The sequence below is a fragment of the Scomber scombrus genome, chromosome 10 (assembly GCF_963691925.1).
Source record: "Scomber scombrus chromosome 10, fScoSco1.1, whole genome shotgun sequence".
Lineage (NCBI taxonomy): Eukaryota > Metazoa > Chordata > Actinopteri > Scombriformes > Scombridae > Scomber > Scomber scombrus.
Window position 1 is genome coordinate 15,306,241 of NC_084979.1, and position 27,615 is coordinate 15,333,855.

Below are 27,615 nucleotides of genomic sequence, written 5' to 3' on the forward strand. Positions count from 1 at the left end.
TTTCCATGATTAGTAGCCATAAAGTACTCATCATAGAGCATGTAAGTAGATTGCCTTGTCTTGTGCCAACAGGACCCTGATTATTCTAGTTTGTTTTTTATTGTTGTTGTTGTTGTTGTTGTTGTTGATTCTGCAACTGAACACTGTAGCAGCTGATTTCACTCAGTAGCCTATGAATAACCAGTAAGGAAGGTCTAATCAGTGAAAACAGCTGGTGTTTGATTGAACTGAAAATCTGCTGTGGAGCTCAGTAGGAAGCATGAAAGAGAAAGGAAAGACTTGACTCAGAGAGGTTTTCAGTTGTCACACTTGCACAATCACACACAGATGCCTCAAATTGTATGTGTGAGCGTGTGTATGTGTGTGTGTGAGAGAGAGAGTCAGAGAGATGATTTCTGCTCCACCCACACCCATCCGTGTCCAATGTGAGGGGGAGGTGAAACAGTTGAGAGCTTTCTGTGCTATTAACTGGCATTATTTAGTCGCCTCAGCTCGGAGAAGAAACAAGTCAGGACTGCTCTTCATCAGGTAGGGCTCTTTTTTTCTTTTTCTTTTTACTGCATGCATTAAACTTTTATTGATTTTTGTTTACAGATATGTCTCACCCAAATAGGAAACTTTGCCAGGTTAGGTCTAATAAATATGTTTTTGTTTGCATGTTAAGGGTGTTATGAAGGATAGTTCCACTTGATTATTACAATTATGTTGTTATTGGCTGCAGACATAGCCCTCCGGCCAATCCGTTGAGTAGTTGAGGCAGCATCTATGTGTTGGTACTTGTGAAAACTTAGAGTGAAACGCGCAGCATTCCTTTAATAGCAACTGTAAACCTAGTTGCAATGGGGTTAAAGATTAGCTTTAATAAAACATTGCAGCAGATTGTGACGACAGGAGGTGATGATTCACTGCTGATCACACAGAGAAAGAATGGAAGGGCTCATGGAAAAGGGTGACATAGACTGGAAAAATGAGTCTCTCCCCTTTTTAAAGGGAGTTTTGGGTTTGCTGTAACACAGCGGACTCATTTTAGCAGGTCAGTTGGTAAATGTTTCAGTTGGAAAAAGTGATGACTGCACTTTTAAGTTAAAGAGTGCTGATGAGAGGTGTTTGGCTTCTGAAGAAAGGAGAAGTTAAGGCAGAGAGAGAGAGAGTGTGTACATAAGGTTATAAGCCGGCAAGAAAAAAACGTACTCTTCCCCTTTCTGATACACTCTAAATGATATCCTGCAGACATCAGTGACTTAGCAGTTGATTCTCAACTTGTCAAAGACCTGTCATGATTGGGTGTTTTAAATGACAATGTCATGCATTGAGGTACTCCAGTCATACTCTCTTTGGCACCATTTCATCTTTAGTATGCTGGGAATAGGCCAAGATCATGTGTATTGGTATTATTTCCTATTATTCAACAAGAAATCAATCAAAGTCTCTTAGATAAAGTTTTCCGTGAAGACTCTTAAAGGATAGATTCACAGATTTTCAAGTCCGTCTTGAAAATCAGGTGTCTGAATGAAAACTGAAACAAGGTTTGCTCGCTGTAATCATTCCTCGTTTGACCATTGACCATTAGCTCCAAGTGTGTTTACAGTGTAAGAGATTGGATAAGAAAAACAAGCCAGAGACTGAGCAAAGAAGTATTTGAAAGTTTATCTGAAAATAGTATGAGGCTTTGGTCGTCTGACTAAGTCAAATAAAGTGGATATCTTCCACAGTTAGTCGTTTTAGTAAGAATTTCCTTCTGTGTCTCAACTGTGTTCCTGTTCCTTCCTGTTCAGCTGCAGCCGAAGGATTGTAACAGAAAGAGAGAATCTGGCACTAGAAAGACAGAAACTTTCAAAGATACTGATTTGATTTGACTTATTCAAATGGAGGACACAAGTTAATCTTTATTGTCACGTGTAATAAAAACATAATGGGTTATTTGTGCTTTGGCTCTCTCTGCTGTAACACAAAGGACACACCACCCCAAAACAGCAAAAAACACTACAGACCAATATAGGCTATGTACACGGTACATTCATATGTATACATGTAAACACAATATACCGTACACGATAACAACAAAGTGCATATGGTTGCCTCAGCTGTTCAGCAACCTGACTGCCTGAACAGCTGCCAGCCTCACATTAGCTTCAAATAAACTTTTAAATATACTTTTACACAGAAGCAGGACTGTAGATTTTGTCCCTCATTCAGAGTGCATTATGGAGGGATCTCTTCATGGACAGTATGAACAGGAGGAATGATTATAGTTAGAAAAACACGTTGCAGTGTTAATTTGAGCATCTGACTCAGCCTGACTGTTGTTTTAGGACAGACTTGACAAACTGTAAATCTATCCTTTTTAATTTTGACATTTATCCTGTCTTAAGCTTAGTCTCAGTCAGATCAACTTGCCTCAGTTCTTAATGTCAAACTAGATTACATTTTCTATGAAGATTTTCAGTGGTCCAAGTTGCGGGAAATCAACTGTAAAAGTTGATGTCGAAAGCAGCTGTGGTCGCTGTTTTATTTTTGAGTACACAGAATATACTTTAATCGTACTGAACCGATTGAAGTGCAACTTAAATAGCATTAGTAAAACCACCTTTAGTCTTGAGCATACATCCCCACAGGGTTGTTATGCCTCACGGTTCGTCCCTATTTTTAGGGCAGCTGAGATGTTGCTAGAGCTATTTTCGCTCCATATGCAATTCTGCAGCTTTACTGGTGCAGCAGACAGCACATGCCAACTGGTTTTCCAGTTGTCTGTCGTTCAGCAGAGCACAGCAGAGGGGCACCCGTTTCAAGAGATGTGTTACAGTAAGATGAACGCGCTGTCTTGGCTCTTTCTGTAGCAGGAGGAAGTTTGCTTGGTCTGTGCAGGCGGTGTTTCAGCATGAAGAGTGTCATTGTTGGTAGAAATGCATGCTTGAGGGCAACAGTGGATCATAGGCCTTTTTTTGTCAGACTTTGTTAGCAAATAAGATCAGAATACCAGTATAAAATATGATTTTTGAAAGAGAGGTAAAAGGAACAGAGCGGCTGGTATTTCACACTACATGGTTGGATGATAAAATAATCACTTTGTTTATACAGAATTCCACCCAGTTGGAGCAACAATGACTTCCCATGTAAAACTCAGAAAGGTTGGTACAGTGGACTACGACACACAAATCAAAGGTAAAAATAATTATGTGAAAGGAAAGAACATTATGTGTAACCTTCTAACATCGACCCCACCTCTTGACCACACACCATCTTCACGTGTTCTTTTTTATTGTGAAAAAAAAATCAGTTTCTCACCTACAGCAACACTTTCACAATGAGTCATATTCTCTTGTACGTGTTTGTTTCTCGTTGCATCGTCTGTAACTCCTTATCTCCCCCACCCCCAACTCTTTCATTCTTTTTCAGAAGTGCGTTGCCAACTTGTAGATCAGCTGAAAGTGTTGGACTTGCAACTTGAGCAGAAGAGCCAGCAGCTGCAGGATCTAACAGACTACCTCCGGCGAAGGGGCGAGATTGAAAGCGAATACTCCCGCTCACTGGAAAAACTTGCAGAAAGGTTTACTTCCAGAATCAAAAGGTAAAAGTGATAGTGCCTTTTGATAGGGCTTATAATATTAACACACAGTTCATTTGCGCTTTCCTCGAATCTTGCCAAATATTTGTCCCTGTTTCTCTTCCTTTTCTTCACTACATATTCTCAGAAAAGAACCCAGTAGTCACACCGTGTCCCAGGTCTGGCTGGCTCTGCTTTCCCAGACTCGTCAAGAAAGTAAGGACCACAATGGACTGAGTGAGAGCTGCAGCAACTTCCTCATCCAACCCCTCACAAACTGCCTGGAGTACACACAACGTCTTGCCAAGAAGGTACTGATGCAAGCACTGACCCATAAGCCACAAACCTAGCCTGTCATTATGCATTTGGAAGGATTGACAAGTCTGTGCTTGCACACTGTAGCTCACCTGATCCAAACGAAGCTACCACTTGTCTTTCCAGTTCTTCCCTTTCTACCCATTAAAAAAAAGTGGCTCACTGTGTTCTCACTCACTCGCACTGTTGTTTTGTCTCCACTCTAGAGTAAAGACATCTGTACTCAGCTACAAGATGGACTCCTCAAGGTTACCACTGAGCTACAGACTGTAAGTGAGAACCCAATTGCCCAAAACATTATTAAGTTTTTTTTAAAGAAACAAAGAAAAAGTATTGCTGTATGTGTCTGTGCAGGGATGGCGGACATACTACCAGTACCACTCAGACTATGTGTGTGCAGAAGTGAAGCTAAAGGAGGCAGAGAAACAGGAAGAAAAACAGAAGCAGAGTGCCAAAAAACTGGAGAGGTTGATAGAAAAAGTAAATAAATACCCTTTTATGTAGACTTATGTTCATAAATGTCTATGTATGTCTGTTTCACCTCTTATTGGTGATTGTTTCTGTGTTACAGAGACAAGTTAAAGTCCAAGATATATACCTGAAGTGCAGCAAGGCCCGAAATGAATATCTCCTAAACCTGGCTGCGGCAAATGCTTCCATGAATAAGTACTACCTCCAGGACATCTCAACTCTTATTGATGTAAGTGTATCAGTTCACACCCCTGTGTGTGTGTGTGTGTGCGCTGTCTTTTCCTTTGAACATAATCAAACACTAAGTATAGTTTTAGATGCTGAATCTTAGTGTAATGTCAGACCTGTAATGCCAGCCATATCACCTAAAAGTTTGTGTTTAAGGAAGACATGATTATCTGAAAGTAGCCACATGAAACGGGTGATATTGAGATTTCTATGTCACCCTCAGTGTGCAGATGAAGGGTACCACGTCTCTCTGGGCCGGGTGATGCAGGCCTACCTGTCCAGTCGGTGGCGGGCCCAGCAGAACCTGAGCACAGGACTGCAGCAGCTCGAAGGGTCTGTGTCAGAACTGGACCAGAGCCGGGACAGAGACACCCTGCTGCAGGACCACTACAACACCTTCTGTATGCCCCTTCGCTTCCCTTATCAGCCTCATGATGGAGACCAGGTGTGTGCATGTGTGTGTTTTTGTGTAAACACCTTTTAGTAAGTGTGTGCATTTCTTAGCTGTTGGGCATCACCTCTTGTGTCTCTTAGGTTTCTGAAGTTAGTGCAGATTGTGAGATGATATGTGACCTGGAAACCAGATTCAAACAGATACAAACCAGGCTAAAGGCAATCATCCAGGAAACCGAGGAGGTAAAGCAAGTTCACACAACCCATTTAAACCCTCCTTATCACTTTCTTTATGGCTCTACTGTATCTACTCATGTTATGTTGTGTGATTCCAAAGGATGGACCTGTGTATCTTGAGTTGAAGGAAATATGGAAAGAAGCACCGTAGCACATTCACACAGCACTTACAGAATCTATTAGAAGTAATTTACACTTATTGGTCAGTAACTGCTGCTAGAAATCGTCCTAATCATTAAAACGCACATAGACAAAAACACTAAACCTCAACTCAAACTCAGCTCAATAATCAGATTGAAAGCTTGAAACTTGAAATATTTTCTGACACTGGTATTTTACACATCATCATCAAAATGCCAGTTAGTACAGAGTCAGACTGAACATCTGAGTCATCCATATTCTGACCTGATCACCCAGCCAATTCAGCTGCATGTCAGTACCAGTTGTTGTCTCTGCCACACAGGCCACTAAGAGTATGTCAGCAGCCCAGTCCAACCTGCTGGAGGGTATTAGTGACGATGATCTGGAACCCAGCAGCGGCAGCAGTTCATCTCAAGAGGGCAGCACTGAGAACCTGGCAGTCAAGGCCACTGTGGCCCGTCGCAGGGCCAACCTGCTGGAAATAGAAAACCTCTACTTCACTGTGAGTCTGTTTTTAAAGTAATAGACCAGGAATGGCACAGTTTTGGAAGGTGTTTGATAATATGCAGTTGGTGGTTAAGATGTGTTTTTTTTGGTTTGACAATGAGGGTTTGGTTGACACTGATGATGGTGATGATAAGAACCACAGACAATGATGTCAACAGCATGGTAACAACTTGTGTTATTTTACAGAGAGTAAAAGAGTACCTTGTTGGCAGCTCTCTGGTGGCTAAACTGCAAGCCAAGCATGACCTGCTTAAAGTGGCTGTTGAAAAAGGTATCACTTCTGTATTTCTCACAACAGCGAAAGGCAAAATGCTGAATTGAAGTGTTATATAGGAACTAATGCATTGCCATTACCAATAAATTGTTGTTCCTTTTTTTAACTGTAAGTAAAGTATTAACTTTTTAATCATTTTAATGCATTTCTCATTTCTTCTCACTGGTTTTCTGGTAAGATTGTTCTAATCCCCCCCCCCCCCCCCCTTTTTTTTCCCCATCTTCCTAGCTGAAGCGTCAGCTGAACATCAGCCAAGGTAGGGATGAATATTTAATGAGGTCTTATAGTATATATAATCATTACAAGACATAATGTTTACTGTGGAAACTCTGTAGAAGTTACACAATTGTAACAAAGTAAACTGTGTAACAGAGTAAACTGTGTGTTCATGGTGTGGTATCTTGCTCTGCAGGCTTAATGGAAAGTCTATGCGTGTCAGGAAAAATCACTCAAGTTCCAATTTGATACACAATCACAAACTTTTCAATGGAGACATGCTGTCTTTCATACAGGTAACTACCATCATGATCTCACCATTTCCTCTTTCAGACTTTTCTGTTGATCTGCATAATCAGTAGTTTTTTTGTTTTTTGACTCTTTGCTTTTGAAAATTCATCATTAAATGTATTTCTTTCAGGCTTCAGGACAACAGATTCCAATTGTTGTGGAAAGTTGCATTCGCTTTATCAACCTTAATGGTAAGTATTCAAGGCTGAAGACTGAGAGGTCTATGTAAGACATATTTAAGGTAAACATGTGACTTAAAATCTCTGTGTGGACTCTATAAGTGCTGCAGAATAAATAGATGCTTTAATGTGAACAATTCAACTCATAGTGGCTTTAAATATATATTTGAATTGAATCTAAATGTTTTGACTTATTTTACATATTGATAACTTGCAATAATCTGTCTGTCCATCAGGTCTCCACCATGAGGGGATATTTAGGGTGCCAGGGTCTCAGATGGTGGTCAACAATTTGAGGGATGCATTTGAGCAAGGTAGACCTGTGTGTTTTTTTTTATTTTTTTGTATTGACATGTCAGGTATGTAACATTAAAGTAGCTCCCCATACTGTGGAGCATGAATAATGTGGGGCAGTGTGCTGTGGGCTTCATTGCAGGAGAAGACCCCCTGGGTGAGCAGAGATATGACCTGGACTCTGTTGCCGGAGTGCTGAAACTCTATTTTAGAGGTCTGGAGAGTCCACTCTTCCCCATCGACAGCACCAGCCAACTCCTTGAATCTGCCCGTGAGTGTGTTGGTGTATGTGTTGAAATGTGAGTGTGGCCAATAATGAACAACGCAAGCCCATGTCTTTCATCACCTTTTCTCAGAAATAAAGAACGAGTCAGAGAGAGCTGCTCAGCTCAAAATGGTCATCTCTTCTTTCCCAGAGCCAGTCATCATTGTCATGAGATACCTCTTTGCATTCCTTCATCAGTGAGTATTGTAGCTCATGCAGCCGTCACTGTTCAGTATATCTATAGGCAAAAAGAATTGTCTGTATCAGTCAAATCAAAATGTGTCTCTCTGGAAAGGAGTTAATGGGGCCAAACATTAAAAATGTTTTGTTCTATTAATGTCTTATACACATTTGATCTGCCAGAAGTGTGATGTATTTTTCACATTTTATTTATACTACTATTGTATTAAATAACATAAACATACAAAACAACTACAGTTTCAATAGTGTAATATTAAATATTTTGGAGAAGTTCCCTCTATATGCCTCTCAACGTCATCTTTTTTGTACTTTTGTATTGCTTCATTCTATTTTCTTTTCTCTTTCTGCTCCCTGTCTCTAGTGTGTCTCAGTACAGTGATGAGAACATGATGCAGCCTTACAACTTGGCAGTGTGTTTTGGCCCAAGTCTGGTAAGAGGGGCCCAAGATGATGATGTTGTCACCCTGCAGCCTCAGATCAATGCCCTGGTGAAGGACATTATCCTTCAGCATGAAAGCATCTTCCCCAGCCAGAGTGAAGTACAAGGCCCTGTGTACGAGATGTGCATGACACTGGAACAGGATGATTGGTAAGAGAAAAGATGTTCACATGCATGCACACAACATTCACAAAGTGTATAATAGACTGATTATGTAACTATGTTTTCATCACAGCGAGCCTATCATCGATGAAGGAGATGGGGATGCTGAGTGCTCTCATAGTAAAGATGGTGAGTTTAAATGCTTGTATTAGTTTTTTTCTGTGATGGTGTCTCTGAAAAATAAACAATTTCAATGTGATGCGCAAACAGAAGTGGAAATGGGATCCTCAGCTGACCAATGCACCAGCTCGTCTGCAGCACTTCCACAGAAAAAGGCAGAGCGTCCAAGAGCCAACAGCAGCAGTTCCATTGACCATAACAAGTTGACAGGGGGACCAATAGGGGGCAGCATCACTTCAGCGGGAAAGTTAATGCTCCAGATTCCTTTGGGGCCACAGAGCAAGCCACGACGGGGCCACTCTCCTGGCTATGTGCGCAGAGAGTGAGTACCACTGAATGTCGCACGTTTACATCTGAGTTGTCATGTTTACGTGAAGAAATAAATATAAAATGTGTTTGTCTTTTCTGCATACAGGTGTCAGGATCACTTATCCTCTGAGGAAACTGCAAAAGTAGACAAGGTCTGTCTTCTTTCTCATTTGATTTTAGAGTAGTGGCAACATGTGCAGTAAGTTGTAACTAATAGGTAATTAAATGATTTACTAATGGTCTATTAATAAAGGGTCATGGGTTTACCATGTTCTAAGGAGCCATCAGCAGAAAATAGTCAATCACCTACAATATTTAATTTATTAATAACATTTTTTTTTTTTACCACAACACATCAAGAGTGTAGCTGTAAATTTTAGTACGTTGCTAATAAATAGATTTGGTCTAGATGCTCTGTAGCACTGGGGGACAAGGTGGGACAATGGACTGATCTGTCTAATTACCTGAAAGCTCAAAAGAAGGATGACATAAGCCAAAAAAGTGTTTTAACTGATGGCTTATAACTGATCTACAAAGGAAAGCATTAGATATCAATGATAAACCATTATAAAAGTGATTATTATAACAAAATCAGAAGTTCTTGAGCTGAAGGCAATGCAGAGAACAAAGACGGTTTTGTCTTTTTCTCTCCCATCAACATTGTTTATTTCATCTTACAGGAGGTCTATCGCCAGATGGACTCAGTCTTCAAGGAGCTCGTCACGCAGCAAACACAGCAAGAGCCCTCCTCCACCGCCTCCTCTCCCTCTGCCCAAGCTCTCCAAAGGAAAGGAAAGCAGGATGGACGCAGGGGGAGAGTATGAATGTTCAAAGTGGCAAATCCAATGGACTGAGGGGACAGGCATCAATAGATGATACAAATGAACACTGAGGTGTAGGGTGATGTGCCCTGACAGCGGCTTTCAACACATCTATTTCTAGAAAATAAGATTACTGACCCATAGTCACTACTCTGTGGCCCCTGTGATTGGTTTGGGCATCTCTTCAGTGTGGCTCGATACTCAGAGGCTCTTTCATTCGTGTTTTGTACAGCAGAACCCCATTGTGACTGCAGATGTGCAGTATCATGTGGAAACCTACTTGAAATGCACTGCTTTACTTGTGTATATTTGGATGTGGTTATGACTTATGAATATCTTCATCTGTGTAGTAGTTGATATATTCAACTATTTCCAGTTAAGGCCAATTTTTCTCAGTGACTTTAAGTCAGCACTGCACATCTACATAGGAGCACATATCCACGCTTCTTCAAATGTCTGTTTACCAAACTGAGATGGATGCACAAAGTTGATAAGAATACTGTGAATACTGTTGCTGCAAGGGATTTGTATATATTAAATACTTGTTTTAAACTGTATATCTAGGCAACATGCCAAATAAATATTTTGTCTATTCTGAAAGCTTTCTTTTTGTTTTTGCAAAACATGGGTGAGGAACTTACCTTAAATTTATTTAGGTCTTCATTATAGGTAGGCTTTTAAAAAAAATATTGTTATAACAGAATCAAAAACGGATTGTATTACACAAACTAAAAATATGAAATGGGGTTGTTAAAAAGAATGTCATTTCAAGAAATTTTGGCAAAATACCTTTTTCCACACATTACACATTTTGACTTGTTATTGGAGAAAAATACAATGATGGCTCCACAGGGACAGCTCTGTATTCCAGTAAGTTTATCTAACTCTTCAGTCTGTCAGCATTAGTTACATCTGTGCTGTTGCATAAATGTGTAAAAAGCACTTTAATACTTTAAAAGCTGGTTGAGACTGAGATTATTGGGCTGGGCAGTTTAATGCGACATATTTTATGAGATGATCATATTTTTAATATTATATCTGAATCTGCAAAGTATGACTGTTAGGTAACTGACAGTGAGCCATGAAACCCATAACTGTCAGATAACTGAAAGCCATACTAGGAATTGTAAGGGGCTCTTTCATAAATCTGTACTCAGATGGCTTTTTCTGTTTGTGCAGTCAACATGTGGAACTTCTCAAACACAGAACTCAAAAAGGGTCATGACTGGGATCATTTCAAACTCAAACTAAAACCATATTTAGAGAGGAATCATGTAGTCATCAGTGATATGGTGCTTGATGTTTCGTGATACTTTAGAGAGTTCAAAAAATAAGAGTAATCATGAAGGAAAATGTTAGTAATTTCTTTGAAAAATTACATTTTTGAATAAACTTAAACATTTGTAAATAAAATTAATTACAAATAATGGAGACCAGAATTGCAATGATATTGGAAGATCAGCACTAGTTTAATTGGCTAGAGGAACGCACCTAAAAAGATCATTGATCAGTTGTGGTGATGTCAGAAGTGAGAATGAAGGGATTTTGACAGTGTTGGAAAGTGGAAGTGAATGAGAAACAAAATGGAGAGAAATAGTAATGTTTACCCTTGGTATTTAAAGACAGAGTGTGATTATAGAGATCTTCCTTATTGATCTTATGACAAAGCTTAATTTCAATTAGTAGAGATCAATTGAAAGAGTGTAACAATGACAACAATTGTTTATTTTTAATCAACAACATTATGATTATGATTATGATTATGATTTTTTATTTTTTTTCTCTCTCTCTGTTATTTGTAGTTTTTTGCGCTTTTTTGAGACTCTGAAATTAATTGTGCTGCTAATGGAATTATATGGTTATTTTCCATAAATAAAATCTACAGTTGTCAATCAGATTTATGGGTGTTGTTGTAAACTAGAATTTTAAGAAGTGTCTGGTTTTTTAAAAAATAATTGTTGATTGACATTTTAGTTTTCATTTCTCAGCCCTACTCACGTGAGATTAGGGCTTCAACTAGCAATTGTTTTCTAGTTTAGATTAATTTGCCGATTGCTTGTTTGTCAGACCAGCAGTCCAAACCCAAGTATGCAATTTCCTATCATAAAAGACAAAGATAAACAACAAATCTCACGATTCAGAAACTGAAATTAAAGAAGAGATGCTTCAGTGCCTGATAATAATTGTTAATGCCTTTGAAAGAGTAAAACACTGTGTGAAGGGAGAGAGAATTTGTAAATTTGAGAAACAGGATTGCAGTGCTATCAATGAAAGTCAGACTGTGCTCTCCCTATCTATTAAGGTATAGATCTCAAAAGCCTGCTTAAAATTTTTAAAAAAAAAAATAGGTGTCATTTCCCTGCAAGTGTGTGTGCACAGCATAGGAAATAAATGTTCCAATTGCTAACCCTAACCCTAACCCTAACCCTCTCAAGCCTGGTGAGCCATTGATAGCAAAACTAGCTGATAAAAATGCATTTTGCTGTATTTTGTTGGACAGTGCTATGTGTACGACTAATTTAATGAGACACAAATTAGGCTAATAAACAGGACATTACTACAACTTTCACACTGTTGATGCATTGGGCCACCGCCTTGGATTTTGAGATTGGAGCTGGTGAGGATTTAAGGGGGTGTTCCAGTCGAAATTTCCCATTGGGAACGCGGAAATTGGGCTAAGATGGGGCCAACTTTGTGTTTGCAAACAACAACCAACAAATCCTGCATAGCAGGCTACACTTTTACAGTTTGGACAGAGTCTGTGGGCCAAACTGTGTCAGAGAAGTTTAGTTTCAACTTTACTATTGAGGTCTATCATTTCTCCCATAGGCTTCAATTATTAATTGTAATTTCTATAAAATCACTGGGATATCAATCATATGCCAGAGAAAAATAAATAAAGGTAAGATGACGTGTCGCCCAGAGTTCTTTCCCAGAATGCGCTGCGGCAGTACAGTCCACGTCATTGCTGCGCAGCCGCAGTAGTGTCCCGACTGTGCGCTGAGGTGGACTTCTTCCCTGTGCTCACTGAGAAAGGAGCCGAGAGCTGCAGCAGCTGGAGACAATAAACAACTAGAAACACCTGAGAAACCATGATGATCCGGATAGCCGCCTTCCTCGCCCTACTAGTGGTTGCCTGCTCAGGTAAGTCAGCGGGGAACCGAGCCGGCGGAGGAGCTCTGGTTGTCGGGGGTTTGTTAGTTATAGCTTGGAGTGCTAAGCAGCTCTAACTAGCACTTCATTCACCGGCTCATGTCACATCATTTCCACACGTGTCCTAAATGAACGAGGTTACGGGGGTTATTAGTAGTAGAGAGATGCGTAAAGGGTGCCTTGTTGTCCTAGATGTTTAGCTAACTTCAGCTCTGCCCTCAGGAGAGAGCTGCACAGACCCAGTGATCACTCCGTCGGCCTACACAACCTCAGATGCCGTCATCTCCTCCGAGTCTGTCTTCATCGTTGAGCTCAGCCTGGCCTGTGCCAACGGAGCACAGGTGAGTGTCCTCCTGCAACACTTCACTCAGACTGTGTATGGGAGTGTTTTAGAGCTCACTGATGGTCATGTTTTGTCTTCTCCAGAGTGTGACTCTGTACGCTGATGTCAATGGGAGACAGTTCCCTGTGACTAGAGGACAGGACGTGGGCAAGTACCAGGTATGGAAATGATCTCAAGTTTATATATGCTCGCTGTATCTCACTGTGCTTGTGTTTCATGGGTAGTACTTGATCTCAAAGGGAGAAGAACCAGTATGAGATAAGCAGTAGAGCGTTGTCCAATTACAAATTTCAGTTGCTAACTACACACGTAGATCCTTGTTCTGGACCACCCTGAACGTTTGTGGTTAAGAGCTTGGCTTCAATTCAACTACTTAAAATTAATATAACCGTCACACAACTTCTGTAAGTGGTTGGTTAGTTTAAAGATCCCCCTGCAGACCTGTTTCAAGATATAAGTGGGTTTAGCTGTCAGACACAAGATGTATCGTACTTTACTCCCACTACTACTTCAGTTCTCAGTGTATGTGCTCTGCAAGCTTCAAGTTTCCACATCACCCCTTCCAAGTTGAACATTGAACCAAGATTGGCTCCCAACTGTGTGATGTCCCAAATCCCAATCATAAATCAGATTTTTCAATGAGCACAGAGAACATTTCACAGGGAGAAATGCATTCCACAATTTATCGTAGCTTTCTGAAATGAATGCTTAGATCTGCAACAATTAATCAATCAGTTGTCAGCTATTTTGAAAATAGACTTTTGACATTTTAAAAAAAGTGTACAAAACAAGATATTTGAGGATGTCACATTGGGCACTGGGAAACAGTGATCAGCATTTTCCATCATTTTCTGACATTTTAAGGACCAGCCAACTAATCGATAATAAAAATGATTCAGCAATTAAAATAACCATTAGTTGAAGCCAGCGATTGACAAGGTGTGAAAGTTGGAAGAATCTGAACATCGCTCAAGCTCTTGTTCATTTAAAAAAAAAAAAAAAATTAAAAAAACACTTTAAAAATGTTAATTTGAATACTATGTGCTACTGAGTGCAACACCATTAATATGTCTGAGGAGAGACTGTCCAAATAGGCTTAGAGTTCAGATACTCCTGAAATACATTTTTAGCAATTTGTCAATATTTGACTTCTTCCACTAGGTGTCCTGGAGTCTTCCTCACAAACAGGCCAGCTCTGGAACATACCAGGTCAAATTCTTCGATGAGGAGTCCTACAGTTCTCTGCGCAAGGTGAGTGTGTAATGTTCAGTTGATAAGCTCATCATTTAATGCCTTTGTGATGCAGCTGTTTTTCAATGTAGCTATCTTGTTAAGGCAAAGCTGCTTAATTTGAATTATATATGTGCTTCTTCTATGTTCCAGGCCCAGAGAAATAATGAAGATGTAAATGCCATCCAGCCTCTCTTCTCCGTTAACATTGACCACAGGGTGAGCCTCTTACAGACCCTCAGACCGCACACAAGAGTGCAATCACAATTATTATACCATGGTGAAGCAGTAGACATTCATTTAAAACAAGCATTTTGTAATAATTATTAATTTCAGTAAATGAGATCTAATAACTCCCAGGACACTATTGCAGCAACCATGCTGCTCTATAGGGAAAAGAGTCATTTTCTAAGTCTTACCTCAAAGCCCTTCATTCATGAAAAACATATTTTTATGAAGATGCTCAGTAGTCCATTCTAGCCTGGGAAGACAGTGATGTAGGTTTTAACTTAACTGTACAAAATTATTGGACTGAAAAATGTAGATTTTGTTCAGAGGGGGGAAAAAATAAATAAACATAAATAAATATATATTTATTATATATATATATACAATGTCTTCTTCAGGTTTGATTGACCTGTTAAGAGTAACATCCCACTTTAAGAATGTATCTGATAAGTTGTTGTGTACTTTGTGATATGAGGTTCAATCTGAGCAATCAGCTTTGCTACTCTCTGTAAACTTGTAATCTTTTTTTTTCTTTTTTTTTTAATCTCTCTCCAGGGTGCGTGGAACGGCCCATGGGTGTCTACTGAGGTGGTGGCTGCCCTCCTTGGTATTCTGGTCTACTACATGGCTTTCAGTGCAAAGAGCACCATCCAAGCATAAACTGATCCAAAATCCATTTTTTTAACCACTGGATCGTTAAAGACTGAATAGCTCGACCAGCGATCCATCATCCAGTGTTGTTGCAAACCAACAAAACCTTGCCACGTGATCTGCTTTTGGATGAGGAGCAAGAGAAGCAGTCTTTGTATTTTTGTATTCAGACTGTGTCTGTATGCGGTCAGTCTTATCAATGAACAGATTCATTTTGTCACAAGTTTGTCTTCTCAGTACGTCTGGAAATGTGTAATTTTTTTTTTTGTTTTTTTTTTTGTAAAACCAGATCAATTAACCACGACCACATAAATAAAAAAAACAAACAATAGAATATTCTCTGTATTTGGTCCTGCCCTAAAATATGTTTCTACATCCAGACTAGATTATCCCTTGTCCTTCCAGGTGGATACACTGGTCAGAGTGGGACTTGTACAGCTGTGCTGAACACCAACACAGAGAGGTCAAGCCTTCTGTGCATATAAATTGACAATTATGTGACTGCACTGGCTGGCCTGAACAGGCTTAGTGGATATTGTCTCTTCCATTAAAATGAATAAATGGCTTGTTTCTCTTCCAGTGTAATATGTTGCTTCATGTCATAATCCAGTGACAGACTGGCTTTTCTACATATTCTTCTTTTTCCCCACAATACATTCTGGAAGATTCATGCTTTTCTGTTCCATAGCAATAGGTCAACAATTAAGCCTTTTTCTTTTATCTTTTTTATTTATTTATTTGGTTGCCAGTGGTAAATTGGCAAAGTCTAGATGATTTCTTTTGACCTCATCTAGATCAAACAATAACTGGTCCCAAGCAGATTTAGATTGGTTATGCAGATATTTCTAAGACGTAGTTGCTACAAACTAGTCAAAAGAGCTGGTTCTGTGATTGGAGCCAGGTTGGACACACTGGAGGAAGTGGTGGAGAGATGCACTGTCAAGATGTTCGATGCCATCTTGAAATACCTGGATCATCCGCTACACAACACCTTTATGGACCAAAAAAAACAGCAGTGGTCGGCTCCTCTCTCTCCGTTGCAGGACGGAGAGATTTAAAAGATCCTTCGCTCTTACAGCCATCAGGCTGTCTAATTCTTCAACAATTTACAGAAAAGCTAACAGACTAATTGAATTTCCCCTCGGGGATAAATAAAGTAATTTTGAATTGATTAACAGTTCCTAAATATTTCCATAGAGAAAGATCCATATATAATACTGATGAAAAGTGACTCCTACTATAAAATAATTGATCGTCTGACTATATTTAATATGATTTATAGTAGTCAACAAAACTCTGCTGTTACTGTTATAAACATGTTCAACGCTGAGGTTGTAGCTGAACTCCCATTGGATATTGGGGCCGTTTTTGTCCACAGAGGAGAGGCATAACTGTCCCTCTGAAATTACATATTCATGGAGAGGTTTGTGCTCTATACCCTGCTGCACACCAGCAGCTAATGTCCTGTCATGTTTTCTTTCAGTGAACACCAATATAAAATACAAAATACATTGAAGGTGTTAAATTGGTAAACAGACATGGGAGCCTTCCTGGTCTTCCTGGCTTGCTGTGTTGCAGTGCCACCAGCTGAACACACTGTGGCAGCTCTGTGTTGCCTTTAAATCCCCAGTTGGCCACAGAGTGAGGCCAGTTATTTCCTCGTGCAAAGATTACACGTGATTCTTACTGGTTCAGTATCAGCTGTTGCTAACATAATGCAACACATGGCATAATGGTCTTTGAGCCTCTGTTATGTTTTACATTTACCTCACTCCAGTTTGCCACTCACGTCGGCACTTAGAACAATCTTCTGCTTTTCTACATCTGATTTGTTACAGAGGTTTAAATTTAGCGTGTCTATTTCTGTAGCTGGCCTAAAACACTCTTTGCACATACTGTACAGAACAGAGAGGTCTGACTTTTAGTCTACAAAAGCACACCTGCAACTTCTCACTGACTCCCATGAGACTAGTGTAAACTTTGTGAGAAACATGATTCACGAACATAAACACAACACAATGTAAAGTGTACACAAGAACCATCTCATATGATCGTTTTTCAGCAGCTTTGTCAGCACAAACACAAGACACTCTCGTGGTGTAAGCACATCTCAGCTTTCGTCCTCTCCTTGGCAAATAGAGACATCACAGTGTTGGTAGTTCAGAAAAGACGGTAGTTCAGAAAAGACAGTAGTCAGAGTGAATCCAGACAATCTCGAATGAAGTCAACTATTAAACTCTGGGAAGTGAGGGACAGCTTGATCGAGGGGTATTAATGGAATGAACAAACAAACCCTCAAAGAGGCCCGCTGAGTCAATGATGACACAAGACTTCTCTCTCTTTGTTGTGTGGTAGAGTTCAGAGTGTGTAACTCCAGACCACACAGCAATGCAGATAATTGCAGAAGTGGAATAAAATATTTTGTTTTGGTTTCACAATGATTGCAATCGCAGGAAGTTATCCTTTCAGTGGTGAAATGTTTATCCGTGGGTTTTTGAAATAATAATAATTACTATTATTGTTATTTCAGATACTAATTCAAGGTCACATTAAACAAACAAATCTGAATCACATTTATTTTTTATATAATTACACAACACAATCTTGATTTACCAATGCAAAGCACCTTGTAACTTTGTAGATGTGCTGTATGCATAAGTCTGTAATTAATTAATCATTTCTTTATTATCACATAAGACATAACAATTTTACTAAGAAATAGGAGCTACTGTAGAAAAATCTGTATATGTGTGTGTGTTGCGAGGCAGAGCAAATCTGCTTTGACAGAGGTGTGTTAAGCACCAACTCTTGGGGCAGACACCAATGAGCTTAGTGAGATTCAGCAATGTGGAAACTGGCGTCACACAAATGATTCTCACATGAAGTCACACTTTCTGTCTCTGCCACAAGCACTGTTTTTACTTTTCGTTCTTCGCACTTTTTTTGTAAAGCTGAACAAGGTCAACAAACTGTAGACTAACACAATAATCAGAAAACAGACTGTCTCTTTTCATGTCCACTTCCCCTTCCTTACACTACAATAACAATTATTGTTCGGCTTAGTTCACGGATGTGCAGGTCCGTGTACAGCGTACAGGCATATTATATGTATAGCCACTTCAACCACAACAGTTGGACTGTGTCTGGAGTGGAGTGAATAAACTCAAAGTCAATTCCAAGCTTTTGTGCTTTCCTCTCTGTTATCTCCCTCTTCCTGTCCTGTTTGTGCATCCATTTTTCCAAGAGAGAAAAATACCCTTTTTTTGTTACTATTTACCTTCATCATATTAGACATCCCCTCCACATTTCACACTGAAAAGTTAACCACTGTATTAGAGCATTTTTTTCATTTCCGTGCAGCGCTCAAAACTGGTCCATGAGCCATGAAATACTGCAGGTTAAACAGGAGCGGACACACCACAACAAATTGTTTCGTTGCCTATAAATCCAATGAAAGCATGTTGAACGAACTCCCGTAAAATGGCTTTTATCGCACACTGTCCACATGCCAGTTTTTACTATGAAGAAAAGAAACCCCACAGGTTCTCGTTGAAGCGTAGACACAAGCATGCTTTAAGTAATGAAAACAAGGTGGGTGCAAGCGATAAAAGCCTTGATCCCCCTGGCTCTGGAAATAACCCCTTTAAAAACAGTGAGCACTTTGTCTTCTCTCAAGAATTAAGTGACTGAATTTCTCAAGAATCATAATTGCCACCATTACAGGTATAGTGTGTCTATATTAGGCAAAAATCCCCTTGAAAATAGTTGTAGTCAAACTATAAAATTGTTGTAAATAAAGACACCAGGTGCAGATGCTTTTCTATGTGAGAAAATGTTTTTGAGTGCAACAAACTCAAAATGAATTCTCAGCTGCTTTAACAGACAGAAAGTTAAAAACAGAAAGAAAAAAAAGTAAGCTGAAGGGAGATGAGTGAAAGAAATTGCATGTTTTGAGAAGTCAAGACAGATTGCTCGGCTTGTTTTTCTTTTGCTTCCTCTGATTATAAAGTATGATGCTCCAGTGCTCTTGGCTAACACGCAAACTGGGGCTAGTTGTGTAAGTTTGTCGGGGCCAGATATGCCTCCCAGTGTCTTGGAAGGAGCTTACTAGCAGCGCCAGCAGTCATCAGGTCTGCAGAGGGGTCTAAAGTTAAGCAATGCAGACACATTGCACAGTATAGTAAAGCTCCTGGCTCCAGGTCTGATTTATAATGACTTTGGTCAAGGCTGGGGGTGCTCCGTCATTCTTCAGAGCCACTGTATGCACTCCTTGTCTGACCCTAAATGATTTCAAGAGAGAAGTTCACCTTTTTTCCTGCCCTTGTGACAGCCACAAAGCTGGATCATTTATTTCCCTTATACTCCCCCCAACCCCCATCACATCCACAGGCTTGCCAGGAAGCTCTGTAATGAAGAAGTGACCTTGAGTTTAGACATCAACCTCAATTCAGCTTGAAAACCTGGAGCATTAGGATGTACAGCATACACAGACACACACTGACACACAGTGCATGATTACAAAAAAGCAGTGACCTACCCTATAGACCATCTATCATATGCTCTGACAAGGGGGATGATGGTGGTTGGGGTGATAACAGATGAGGTCAGGCCCTCTGAAACAAAGCAGAATCACAGGGAGATTCTCTGCAATGATGGGTCTAATTATAATTGGATACTTGTAGGTGGTTGTAAAAGATTCTCCATCTATTGGAGTACATTCATTATTTAGTTTCTGTAATGCCCGCTAATGGCTGTACAGACAGTGTGATGCACAGTAAAGTGTGTTTGGCATCTCTCATCAGTCTGAAAGGCTGGATGGATCTGAAGTTTGGCTCTTTCAACAGCGAAGAATCATCCTCTGACCTCTCCACATCCTGTCAGGAAGAAAAAAATAAATGAACACCCTGAGGGTTTGGGAGAAGTTCATCTATTTCCTGATATAACAAAGTGAGACACGGGACGCTGCAGCTTTAGCATTTCATTTGGCAAAGAATCAAAGTGGAGGCATGTGTCTGGGGAACAAATACACAGCGACGTGACGAAAGCCAAAACACTATGGCCGCAAAGCGGAAAAGGTGAGGCTTCTCCTTCGACCCAGACGTGTACTCCCAAGACACCTTGAAAGCATCCCAGTATTGTCCCGCTGACTCACATAACATGGAAAAAAAGGATATACTGAACTGGCCCAAGGTGACTGAACAGCTTTAAAAAAACACACAGATATTCTCATCTGAACCATCTTGACCATATACAGTAAAGGTTAATCTCATTTTATACACACAGAAACCTATCACATTGGCATATGTCCAGTAGCTTATATAATCATACTTTAAAAAACAACAACAACAAAAAAAACAACATTACCATTTAAGTATATCATGCAGTTGAGGGGCTAATTTTTTTACACTGAAAAAATGTGATATAAAAACTGTACACAATTATCAATCAGTAACAGAAACTGAAATGTATATTTATGTGTATATTTTCATTTGTACAACAATAAATAAGTAGATAAAAGAATTCATGGCTCATGGTGTGATATAATATAACCAATGATCCCTGCTCTGCTGGTAGCTCTGCCTAAGAATAACATGGCTGACATCATTCGAGGATTAATCCGGTGAGGGAGGCCCCTTTGAAAAGGTCCTCTGACATTACAGGCACTTGGTTTTGACTGGGAGTATTTTCACTGTTGATAAGAGGCTTTTCTTAAACTGACAAGCAGCAGTTTCTTAAATGTCTTAATAGACATAATGTCTCATCTGGTGAAGCTTTGGAGGATCTTAACTGTTAGAGGACCTGAACTGATTCTACAGCCGAGCTTTAAAAAATCTTTGGTTTAGAAATCTCCTTATTTTCTGTTAACATACATGTACCGGACCATAATAATTGTATGATTTACATTCAACATTTATCTAACACAAGATGTAATAATATCTAATGTGCCTTACATTTTCAATAAATATACTTTATTTATTTTTTTCGTCACTGTTCATGGAATGCTGCTGAATGTTTCTTATTCCTTATTTTCTTCCTGTGACGTCAGCATAATGTTTGTGTTCTTCCAGAAGAGCATGACAGGAAGCTCATTTTCTGCACTTCATATGGTGTGTTTGTATGAAATACAATCACATAAGTGTGTCCCTGTTGGTTGCGGAAACCTGGATTGTTCATTTGTATTCTTCTAGGCCTAACCCACCCCCTCACACTTCTGGTTGTTTGTGAGTGTTTCTGTCTGTGTTAATCCACGGTGTTCCACGGCTCATGGTGGCGGTGACTTGACTCCGATTCCTCCTGAGTGATTATGAATTCACCCTCAAGCATCCGACTCTGATCCACTTTCTTTGATTTAACAAACCTTGTTCACATTATTAGATTTTCAACTACAGCCTTCTCAGGACTGCTCCTGCAGCCTTAACATCCATGTCAGCCCCTGTCTGCTTTCACTCCAGCAGCAGTCTGCATGCATGTGTGTGTGTGTGTGTCTCTCTCTTTTCCCTCAGACTGCTCTTTTGTTTTCTCTACACTGTCTGCTGCTTTGTACATTAGGCGTGCCGCAAAACCATTAATGCAGTGATCCACCCCTTGCATTCCTCCTGCTCTGCTCTGTCTGAGTATGGCAAGAGTTTCTCTTCTATGAATCAATGCACAAGGTCCAACTCAAGAGCAACTGAGGTGAAAACCTCTTTGCATCAAGGCCATGTTGCGTTACAGATGTTGTTACTGATTGCCATTGTGTAATCCATAGTGCACCCATAATATGGTGTTGACATCTTCAATGACACGCTTCCTCACTGCTGGGGTGAAGTGGACAGCTGAATGCAGAAAGAGGCCCTGTTGATGGTACATCTGTCCTTTGTTGATGGAAACATCTAGTGGAGGTCAGCAGTCTCTGTTCTCAGGCAGCGACGCTGGAGGTGGTGGTGGTGGTGGCAGGGTTGTGCCCTACAGCAAGTTCTTGCAACACTCCCGTGTGCACACACGCATGACTTTTTCAAACATGTCTCTCTGTACGTCTGCTTCCGTCTCATCTGCCTTTGTCAGTAAAGGCTGTCCTTGGTGGTGGAGGTGTGTGTGGTAGTGGAGTCGTCAGGCAGGGAGCCCCGGCGGCCAGGTCGTGACCCACAGTGCAGCAAGTTCTGCAGCTCTCTGGACACGCTGCTGGAGAAAGCTGTGTATATCCATGGGTTGGTGCATGAGTTCAGACTGGCCAGCAGCATCAGGATAGTGAAGGCCACTCCTGCAGAGGACAAATGCACATACACACAGATGCAGAAACAAACATAAAAACTTTCATTTTCACAAGTACAGTTTGTGAGCTGGAGGGTAACATTTTTCCATACTGGGGACAAATGATCAAATATATCACATTGTTCTTTGCTCTTTTATGAACAGAACATACATATGTATCTATATATAATCAGTTTGAATATAAACTACCCACGACTATTGTCTTATATTTCATTTCCTTCAGGAATAGAAAGGACTGTAAATATCACAGATGGACAAAACTCTACATACTTCCTTTTTCTGATTTACTGTTAATATAAGTCTTTTATGTAATAAGTTAAACATGCTTATTTCACTGCTGCCAATTTATGACAACAGATAAGAACTAATAGATTTTAGAATACAAAGCTGATAATAATCAGCTGTGTTTGTAAAGGGGATTTGCCAGAAAGTATTCATTCATGGGTATGCACACTTGTATCTGCATGTGACTACACTTTGTGTGTATGTGTGTGTGCTTGGAAGCTTACATACCATACACTGTGTGTCTGCTGCTTGTGATTTAATTATGTGTGCAAGCTGCTGGCACGGATCATTGTTGATGAAATGTCAACATCTGGCAGTGGTGCAAAATCAGCAGGGGATATAAACAAGTTATTTATTGGCCTCTGATGAATGTCTTTAGCTTCAGATCAGAGGACATCCATTCAGTCCATTATATCAGCCACAACTTAAGGCTACAGTAGCTTTACTTGTTTCATCGCTGGCTGCTAGTGAAGACATTAACAGATGCTGTTTGTTTGCCAAAATGCACAGAGGCCAATGATGTCATCCAGGGGCAGTGCATCAAAAAGAACATTGTTCTTTTCACTCACAGTTACAACATCTGAGCTGCATCTAGGTGTTGCATGGAATAATGAGTGAGATTGTATTCAGTCTTACTCACTGCAATAGCACTGATCAGAGGTTGTTGTGATAAACCAGATCCAATCGTTAAGTTTTTGTTTTTGGCTGCCTGATGTGCAAAACAGATGTACGTTAAGGGTAATTTTGTGGATAAAATGTGCTAAAGAGAATCTGAGAAAAACAACTTGATTGTGATTATAACACTTTTTTGATGTTTTTTTAGGGTAAATTGTACAGTCGGGCAGAATGGTGCATGTTGTACCAGAGCAACTCTTTGAAATGACATCGTGGATAAGCAGCACCCATAAAGCATATTTGTGACTGACCTTGGTCTGGAGGGTCGGGGTCCCAGGCTGCCCACAGCTGGACAATAAAGAACGGTGACCAGCAGATAGTATAGACCAGCACGATGACCAGGGTCATTCTCACTGTTTTGGACATGGCTTTAGTGATGCTTGGGGGTGGAGTGGTTGGAGGATGAACAGGAGCAGGAGCATAATCCAGGGAGCAGCGAGGTGAGCCTGAGGCCAGCTCGTAGGACGTGTAGGATTCCTGACAATCTGAGCTGTTCAGTGGCTGCTGCTGTGCTGGCGATGTTGTTGCTGTCACATGCTCACCACGGCAACTGTTATACTGAATAGCGGATGGTACATAGTCGTAACAATCCCCCACCTGGCTATTATTGTGAGGGTTATTATTCACACCCTTCAGGAGCTGTCCTCCTCTCCCATCCCTGCCCCCTCCTCCAGATTCCTGTCTCCCCCTCTCCCGGGCCCGTTCATCCTCCTTCTTAAAGCTGTGGAAACGGAAGAGGATTTGATTCTTCTTCAGCTCAGCCATCACCATCCTCTCTGACTTCAGGTAGATGTTATTGTGGATCTCCCGAAAGATTCTTATCTGAAACATAACAATATTTTCAAGAATCTGCACAGTTTAATGAGGGAAACCGTGCAAAATACATTCCATCACTGAAATCCCTCTGGGCCTGAGGATTACATTTTAGGACTAGCACATGCCAGATACAGATACTAGTTTTGTTTTCATTTCAGCTTTAACATTCACAGGAGATTGAAACAAAATGGAGAGTGTGTCAGCCATAAAACCAGTGTCAGACATTTTTACGCATCATTATTAAATACTGCTATTCACCCTGTTACAGAGCTGCTACCATAAAATTTTATTGCAGTAAAATGATTCCTCATACTCTCCTGAGCAACTAAAACAATAATTTGAAATCCAGTAACAACAGGTCACCCATATTTACATATATTTTAACTCAATTGTTTATAGTTTGCTATCGTCAACAAGCTCTTCTGCCACATTTCACTTTCAAAACACATTTATGAGGGCATGATTTAATTGGACACCACACACCAATCCACAGCACCATATGGTACAGTAAAGTACAATGATACTTATTCAGTCACTTGCAACTTTCAGAATTATTTCCTTCTGCTTCATACTTCTGACAAAGTGTCTAAAGAGGCCTCTCAATCTGAAATCCGATAATGAAAAATGATTTTGGCTGAGATCTGGTACATTCCACTTCCTGCCAGGAGGTTCTTAGTGTGGGCAGATTTTCTGAGCAGCCGTCTCAGCAGTGGTCTTCCTAGTGCTGTGTTAATTAGGGGAAATAACTAGACCCTGGAAATATCTTTCCCTAAATAGAGTAGTAGGGCTGATGGGAGACGGCCCAGAATGCCTATCCACCATGGGATGCTACATAACACCAACCACAGTCCCATATGAATTATCAAATGACGCCTGCCAAATGCACCCGCCAAAACAAAACAGCATTTTATTCATGCCACATGCTTCATTGTTGGATAATGTTGCCTACAGCACGTCATCTTAGTCAATGGGTTTTGTGGATTGTGCAGATTGTGAAATCGATCAGTACAACCAGCATTACCTGACAGATGGTAATAATGAGGGCGGGCAGGAGGAAGACAGCCGCTGTCATCCAGGTGACGTAGGCCTTCAGCCCCCATGGCTCAGCAAAGTGACCCCAGCACTCGTACTCTCCAGGAGCCACTTGTGAGCGAGAGAAGATGAACACCTGACAAACCGAATAAAAGCAGGGGTCAGCACACCCACAGACATGAGCCAGTTTTCTCCTGCGTCAACTGAACTTCAGTGACCTCATGGTGCTAAAATTAGAACATCTTGAGTTCTACTGTAGAAATCAGGGTGTGAACACCCACTGAACTCAAATTTTCTATTTCAACATACGTTTTTGTGTGTGTGCGTTTGTAAGTGTGTACGTGTGTGCCTGTGTGTCCACCCCTCCCTACCTGCGGTATGCTGAGGACTAGGGCCAGGCCCCAGGCCACCATGACAGGAGTGTTCCAGCGGGACATTGCACCCCCACGGTAAGCCTGCAGTGGGCAACAGATGGCATGGTGCCGGTCTACTGTCATGGCAACTATCATGTAGGAGGAAGCAAACATGCCCACAATTTGCAAGTACTTGACGGATCGGCAAAGAAAGTCAGGCCCCTGAAACCTCTCTGTGATGTCCCATATAAGCTGGGGAAGAACCTGGACACACAGATTAAAACAACAGGCTGTTATTTTTGAAAGTGGCTAATATAGCATTTAGAAGCAGAGCATTCTACCCCTTAGAAACCTAGAAAAGAAAAAACAAAAGTGATATTTAACAAATCCCATAAAAGACCCATTCCTACAAATCCTAGTAACGAATAGTGTCCATGTTTGCAAACCTGATATACTTTAGTTTAACAGTTTTTAGACAATACACTGTTGTCCAAAAACGCATCAACGAACCACATATTTGTTGCCCAAACATCAGCACTGTAGTTCGTAGTTTACCTCAATCCCCACATAAACTGTCGTGTTGCTGTATAAATTTACTAGAGCCAAAGATTTGCATAAATCCGCAGCAGAATGTAGTCCCAAACAAATTGCCCTTTCACTCCTGTTTGAATAACAGTTGCTAGAGTGCCCAGTAGTTTCAGGAAGGTACTGAGCCTTCTTTAAAAATTAAACTATATATTTGTGAGCCACTTTGAAAGATTTATGTCTTCAGAATAGAACAATGAGCTGTGGACTAAAAGACTAACAAATTGTTGGTTTTGTAACTAATAACAAGCCTCAGAAATAAGAAAAGTGTTATTTTAAAAATCCTTTAATAAATCATGGATAAAAACTGAATAACTAATAAATATACAGGCCTAATAAAGGGCCAACATTTTTAGACTGCCAATCAATACCATGGACTTCTATTAAAAGTAAGCTGCACACAGTCATTGTTTTTTTTTTTTTTATCCTAACTTGACTACTTGCCTTATCCTTGAGGAGCACCTGATTTGTTCCCCTCAACATTACCAACTCTCATCAGGCAGTTTGCTCCAGTGAAAAAAGACCAAAGCAGGTAAAAGCACCATCTGATGACCTGAGAGGTAAGACTGGGGAGTCAAACCATTAAGTGTTTTAAAGACTTTAAGTAGCATAGTGAAGCTGACTCTGTGATGCGCTGGGAGCCACTTAAGTCATGTAAGTACTGGAATAATGTGTTCATGTTTTTGTGTACAATTCTGGATAGTGTGTGCTGAATGAGCTGGAGCCTTGTTTTTTTGGGACATCTGACAAAGAGAACATCACAGTGATCTAACTGGGTGAGATTAATGAATGGCCATATAAATAATCTAACTTTTGTTTTGTAAGTGATAAAAAGCTGTCCTGGTTTGGTAGAGAGAGAGAGAGAGAGAGAGAGAGAGAGAGAGATGTGGCAAGTTAAAAAGAAAAGGTCCAAGAATTGACCCTTGTGGAACCCCTGAGAAAATCTTCATTAAAATTTCATAATTGACAGTAACAAAACATCAACTCTAATACTTTATGTTTCTACAATGGTTTCAAGTATGAACTCACCTGAAAAAAAGCCACCACCAGGTCTGCCACACACAAGTTGACCATGAACACGTGCATGGGTGCATTGTGCTTTCTCCTCCTCAGCAGCACCCACAGCACAAAGCTATTCCCCAGAGTGGTGAGAGCCAGCACCAACCCGAGCACTGCAATCTCTGCCCGGGCAAGGCCCAGGTCCCTCATTCTGGGCTGGGGCAGGGTGTGAGGCGTGGTAGTTGAACCATTCCCAAAAAAGGATCCCCGGCTTTGAGAAGTGTTGAGGGAGTTCAGTTCAGACACAAACAAAGACGAGGAAGAGAAGTTACTCCCTCCTGTGGCGACCAGAGAGGAGAGGGCTAGCCCATCCCAGTCTGTTTCCACACTGATGCTTTCCATTCCTATGAAACAAGAAAATGTGTTAATGATGTAAAGATAATGAAACCTCTTGTTGTTTGTGGAGAGTGCTAAATAATGCCCAATACAAAATGGTCATCATGGTCATAAGACTGTCTTTGCCCAGATTCTACCAAGCTAAGATCTTATGAACAAACAATTTTCTTGTTCTGAATTATCATAACATCAGTATCATGTCTGTCCTCTT

At 40.4% G+C, this 27,615-nt stretch overlaps 3 protein-coding genes across 3 annotated transcripts; 2 read left to right on the forward strand and 1 right to left on the reverse strand.

The window, feature by feature from the left end:
• The first annotated feature begins 449 nt into the window (after positions 1-449).
• LOC133987634 (SLIT-ROBO Rho GTPase-activating protein 3-like) lies at positions 450-10,007 on the forward strand. Its single transcript, XM_062427079.1, has 22 exons — positions 450-528; positions 3,079-3,162; positions 3,397-3,568; positions 3,693-3,855; positions 4,066-4,128; positions 4,214-4,339; positions 4,431-4,559; positions 4,782-5,003; positions 5,093-5,194; positions 5,652-5,831; positions 6,023-6,107; positions 6,339-6,366; positions 6,523-6,622; positions 6,748-6,808; positions 7,033-7,110; positions 7,233-7,361; positions 7,447-7,552; positions 7,918-8,145; positions 8,231-8,286; positions 8,368-8,599; positions 8,693-8,738; positions 9,267-10,007. The coding sequence occupies exons 2-22, from the start codon at positions 3,102-3,104 to the stop codon at positions 9,408-9,410; spliced, it is 2,511 nt and encodes an 836-aa protein (XP_062283063.1). The 5' UTR covers positions 450-528; positions 3,079-3,101; the 3' UTR covers positions 9,411-10,007.
• Positions 10,008-12,385: 2,378 nt separating this feature from the next.
• ssr4 (signal sequence receptor, delta) lies at positions 12,386-15,586 on the forward strand. Its single transcript, XM_062427775.1, has 6 exons — positions 12,386-12,551; positions 12,783-12,901; positions 12,987-13,061; positions 14,065-14,154; positions 14,287-14,352; positions 14,917-15,586. The coding sequence occupies exons 1-6, from the start codon at positions 12,500-12,502 to the stop codon at positions 15,019-15,021; spliced, it is 507 nt and encodes a 168-aa protein (XP_062283759.1). The 5' UTR covers positions 12,386-12,499; the 3' UTR covers positions 15,022-15,586.
• A 6,418-nt stretch (positions 15,587-22,004) lies between these two features.
• On the reverse strand, positions 22,005-27,410 carry LOC133987461 (vasopressin V2 receptor-like). Its single transcript, XM_062426840.1, has 5 exons — positions 27,039-27,410; positions 25,443-25,688; positions 25,061-25,207; positions 23,475-24,045; positions 22,005-22,252 (listed from the first exon to the last, which is right to left on the reverse strand). Exons 1-5 carry the CDS (start codon positions 27,408-27,410, stop codon positions 22,053-22,055), a joined length of 1,536 nt encoding a protein of 511 aa, XP_062282824.1. The 3' UTR covers positions 22,005-22,052.
• Between the last annotated feature and the right edge of the window lie 205 nt (positions 27,411-27,615).